General features: G+C 40.8%; 1 protein-coding gene across 1 annotated transcript in view; it reads left to right on the top strand.

Annotated features, from left to right (window-relative positions):
* Positions 1 to 283: 283 nt before the first annotated feature.
* Positions 284 to 5,379, top strand: part of T265_00922 (hypothetical protein) — a gene marked incomplete at both ends in the record, with an annotated part of 24,500 nt that continues 19,404 nt past the window's right edge. The window contains one exon of the mRNA XM_009164817.1: positions 284 to 805. Coding sequence (XP_009163081.1) covers positions 284 to 805 — 522 coding nt within the window. The remainder of the gene's footprint in view (positions 806 to 5,379) is intronic.

Consider the following 5,379-nt stretch of genomic DNA (forward strand, 5'->3'; position numbering starts at 1 on the left):
ACCGACGGGACCATAGAACGCAAGGTCCACAGAAAGCAAACGTGGAAAGGTCAGTATACTCACTTTGATAGCTTCGTTCCGTTGCAACAAAAACGCAACCTAATTAGATGCCTGACCGAGAGAGCAATGAAGATATGCTCACCCGAATGCTTAGAAGAGGAACTAAAGTTCTTGGGACGCACATTCCTGCAGAACGGATATCCTGAAAGGTTCGTACTGAAGACTATGGAAGCCGTTAAACACAAACCTACGGAATTTTTTTGTTGGAAAGAAGCCCGTATACATGAGGCTTCCATTCAAAGGTGACTCGGTTGCTGAACTAATCACCAGAAGGCTTAGAAACTCCGTTGATACGACATACTTGGCCGCTAATCTATGTTTGAGCTTCAACTCCAGCCCCACTATCAGATTCTGCTTGAAAGACAAATTGCCACGTTCTACCACCAGCTTTTGTGTGTACTCATTCGTATGCTCGTGCCGAGCATCATACGTTGGTCGTACGACAAGGCATTTGTCGGACAGAATACGAGAACACAATCCCGTATCTCTGAGTGGTAGTGGAAAGAAACCAGGCTCAAGCGCGATTGCAGCACACTTGGCCGAAACCTGTCATATCATAGACAAGGAGCAAGCCTTCACCATCATATACCGGGTACCTCTGAACGGACCACGACTGGTACGATCCAAACTACTATCGATCGCAGAAGCGATAGGAATCCGACTGCTGGATCCACAACTTTGCATCCAAAAGAAACTTGTGCGACCTCTGAACTTGAACTGGCCTACGAAACATCTGGTCCCACAAGTCTGTCTGACATTGACGTCATGACCCATTGACCTACCCCTCACCCAACCCCCTTCCTTTGACTTCTATTTCTCTAAAGTGTAGCCCCGATCTTAACCTTTTCCACGTGATTTCTGCTACCGTATAAATTTGTGATGTATTAGCCAAGATGAACAATCACAGAAAACAAGCTTTGTTCGCTACCTTCTTCGTTGTCATGACTAGAATGTGTATTTTCAGCCGCTCGAACCAGATAAGCATTCATCGCTGGTTGGTTCAATTTTGATGCCTTCAATACGCGATCCAGTTAGTCAATAACAAAATATAAAAATGAAGCCACTAATACAATCTACGGGTTGCCGAAGTGTTGCAATTTGACTCTCTCAATGTGACGCTTGCTAACTTCAAGCGTATCAGTGTATGCATTTCATATGTCCTCTCGTAGTTTCTTAAGCAAATATCCGCCATGTGATCATGGATTTTTCAAGTGTCAATATAACCAGCATTACGAAATTCAAAGTTTAACAATACAAGTGAGATGAATGGGGAGGATAAGACAGGTAGATTGGTGAGTACATCATACACACAATAATACTTATATAAATTTATGCAAACACATATTTTCATACACAACTAGAGGGATAGATAGATAGGTAGATAAATAGATGTGAAAATAGATAGATAGAAAAATAAATAGATAGACTGCCTGCCTGCCTACTTGATTTATTGAGTAGTTAACTGATTAAGGGTTTATTTGCTTCATTGTCTGATTGATCGAGCGATTGATTAACTAAGTGATTGGCAAAATGATTAGTTGGTTGATTGTTTGATTGATAGATTCATTAATTGCTCTGTCATTGGTATGGCATAGATGGATAGAAAAATTGCTGGGAGATAGATAACAGCTAGATAGACTGAATGCCTGCCTACTTGTTTCACTAAGTAATTGACTGATTGAGTGTTCAGCTGGTTAGTTGAGTGACCGATTGAGTGATTGATTGATTAACTAAGTAAGTAACAAAATGATTGGTTGGTTGATGAATACGTTGACTGCTTTATTGTTAGTGCGGCAGAGAGGTAGGTAGCTGAATAACATGACAGAACGTCAGTGCATTATGGTCGGGAAAATTCCTACTGATAAAGATTTACCAGGTAGGTGCACAAAAACTTTGGGTGGAAAACTCGCTGTGGGAAGGTTTTGACACATAATGGAGAATACTGGGATGGTGATACCAGTAAAAATCAGAATAATCAACGTTTTCGGACAGAAATATATTTGAAAGCTTTTTAATATTTGCTAGCTAGTCCTTGCTGATGAGAGAACTAACCGGAGTAGACCAAACACACGGTTAAACATACCTGTCTTATACAGTAAACTAGCAGCATGGGAACAGCAGAAACGCAGAAAATTGGTCTTGGTCACACTTGCGGACGTCTGCGTAAGCGAGTCCGAAATATTCAAATGAGATCAGTGCAAGAACACGAGGGTGAAAACGGTAAACATGAATTCACTGACAATCGGATTGTAGTATCATGCTGATTTAGAAAGACTGTCTTCTCAAATTCTGAAAACAACGCAAGCACCTCCGACGATAGATTAGGCAACTGTACTTGCAGACGGATATTTAAGAATGAAGTGCTGCGAACGGTCTACAGAGAGGTAAAAACCGGAGATTGGTATAAAAACGCTATTTCGATGCATTTATACAGGTTGAATTGTAGATTTAATTAAAAGAAGGGGCCAAATATTTCGCAACAGTAGAAGTTAAGCGAGAGTCTTCAACACATTTTCAAAAAATTAGGAGTTTTTGGCTAAAATGGACTCTGGTATTGTTAAAAAAGCTGCGCAGTGTGATGTATAATATGGAAAGTTTTAAGGCCACAATATGGCGGATAGACTTTCATAGTACCACGTTTCGATGACAATAGGCAAACTTCGTCAAAAAGTTTGCTATGGAATCTTTTTGACAATATTCAAGATGCTTTCGACCCCGGACTCCTTTCACTCATCATTCTAAATCATTCCGCGGGTTTTCAGGCAACCAAACCATCGGGTTATAACGTCTTATTCCGCTAAGCTATGTCTCCCTGTTGACAAAAGTTCGAGCAGTTGGACAGTTCAGACACTTGTAGGAAGCATGCGCCCTCTGAGGAACCTACGGTATGCACCGCCTCACAAAAGATTTACTGTTAAATAGCTACTTATGAAACACGATGTCCTCCTTAGGTGGTAAAAAATTATGCTTTTTCAACATTACCCAAGCAGTCACGCAAACAAAACGCGCTGTGTATGAAGCAATAAGCTGACTACCCTACAGGCTGGCTCCTTTGTTCAAAGAAATATCTTCTGATTTTTCCACTTTTCTTGACACCACTCTAGTTACCTGTGAACTTTCGGCCTCCTGAGGTTAATGGAAATGTGAAATCTCATTCCTTCCCTGTCCATCTTTACTCTTTTCTTCACAATAAGGCTTGCAAATGAGTCATGCTTTTTCGGCGGCGAAGCATCGGTGTTAAAAAACACTGATCTCGTGCTGTCCGTGATGTTGATGAAAGAGAAGGAAAATTTGAGCCAGCTTAAGTGAATAAGACATTAGAAGCGACTTTCTCTTTGTATTTGACAGATAGATTAACTAAGAGCTTTGTGAATTCTAGTACCAAGCGAAGGAGCACTCCTCATAACAGACGTTCCATTTCACTTAACGCAAGTGGAGAACAAATGACAAAGTTTGTACCAATTTGTTCATTTGTTTGTAGGACACGGTACAAAAGTAGGCAGGCACGTAAAGAAGGACAAATCACTGGCGAGATATGATCCATCTTGATGTCTATTGATACGCGAGGGAATAGTCCGAGGAGCAACCCTGGTTGTTCAAAGAGCGCTAGTTCTTTTGACGCACTTAAACAACGTCAAGGAACAGAACGGTCTGTCCTAACTGGAGTTATATGCACATCCGTCATTTCGGATAAATAACCAAGTCACTCTGTTGGGAAAAATGACCATTACTTTGAAAGACCTGGGCTATCTTTTGCGAAAAATCGACCCGCCAAAACAGCTGCCATTTGACAAGTAGCCCATTTTCTGAATTCAATTCAGTAATCAAGCACAAAGAAGTGACAGTGATTCAGACCAAATGGGAACCATTTTTACCAATATTTTATCATTCCACCGGAGTATATCCAACCGTGTCGCAAACCGACAACAACGTGAAATAAAGTGAAGTTGAAAATGTATTCTTCCATATTTCATTTATATTCCGGGCTGAAAATTCCAAACCAGTCGTTGCTCAAATTTTTTTAAATCCTTTCAAGAGACTGGACTTGCGTAAGAACGTGAGAAGCTTGCAACTGGAAATATTGTACGGGCCAGTTGCCTATTCGGTGGGTCAGTCGGCCAGGCTGACGGGCATTTGGTCGCTGTGGGCTACATTAGCATACGTCTCAATAATTCGTTTCGGGAAACCGGTTTAAAGTAAAAATGTACCGACTGAACCCTCAGCTTCTATCATGTGAGTTTGACATTAGGTTTTATTTGCTCACCTGATTCGTAGGAAAATTATTTGAGTCTACTATGGTTGTTGATTTTTAATTCAGTAAATATGTTCAAAAATGGCACACATTTTGAGTTTCTTTCAAATTTTCTGCTAACCAACAAATCATTTAGGAGCCGAGTTCCCCAAAATGACACTCGCTGACGAGGTATACTGCAGTTGAAATACCTAGGTTATAACTAAATGAAGTTAGGCACACTTTAAAGCCCAAATTTCATTCCATGACTTCGTGGTCACCAGCCTTTAAACATCTACGTTTTTGTTCAAAAGTTACCACGAAATAAACAAGAACCTTCAACCCTTTTGAGAGCTATTCACTCTGCATGGACGGATCGACCAGATGAATTTGTGGTCATTAGCTTCCGGTGGTAGCACAAACCAACTCTGTAAATATCAATTCTTGCACTTTTGAAAATCATCTCATGGGGGTATGGAACCATCCCGGCTTAAGCAGATCTCATGGTTATTGATTTCCTAACCGTCCTTTTATATTCTGCTGTGGTCACAATGAACAATCTTGCGCCAATAGTTTGTTGTGCATGATCTAACCATAACAGTTAGTCCACAATAAGAATCGCGATGGAGAAAATCGTTTAGGCAGGCTGCTTTTTAGAACACTTTTGTTTCCACAAAAAATCATTCCAACTAAGAAAGTGTGGGCTATATTGGGTTACAGATGTAGATAGTTTTTCACCACGCTTTCTGGAAGAAAGCACTAACCACGCAAACAGGGTCGATACCGTACAAACTATTCCAGTACCAGTCTGAGATAATGGTGGGCTTGTCTCTAATTCAAGTAATACAAAATACTCGCATGGTTGCGATATCCACCAAGAGCCCTAAGGAAGAAAAAACACCTGGAGTAAATCTTCGTAGCTCGCAATCTATTAAATCTACTACGACCACTATTATTATCATTTATTTTTGAAGAGCACTAAGGACCACAAAGAAAGGACAAACAATGGTGAATGCTCTTCAAGGCGCAGTGTGCGCTAGCACAGTCAAGACTCGCACATCAGGCACAGCACAACCGTCATACTGGGT

Source organism: Opisthorchis viverrini (assembly GCF_000715545.1).
Source record: "Opisthorchis viverrini unplaced genomic scaffold opera_v5_9, whole genome shotgun sequence".
Classification (NCBI taxonomy): Eukaryota; Metazoa; Platyhelminthes; class Trematoda; order Opisthorchiida; family Opisthorchiidae; genus Opisthorchis; species Opisthorchis viverrini.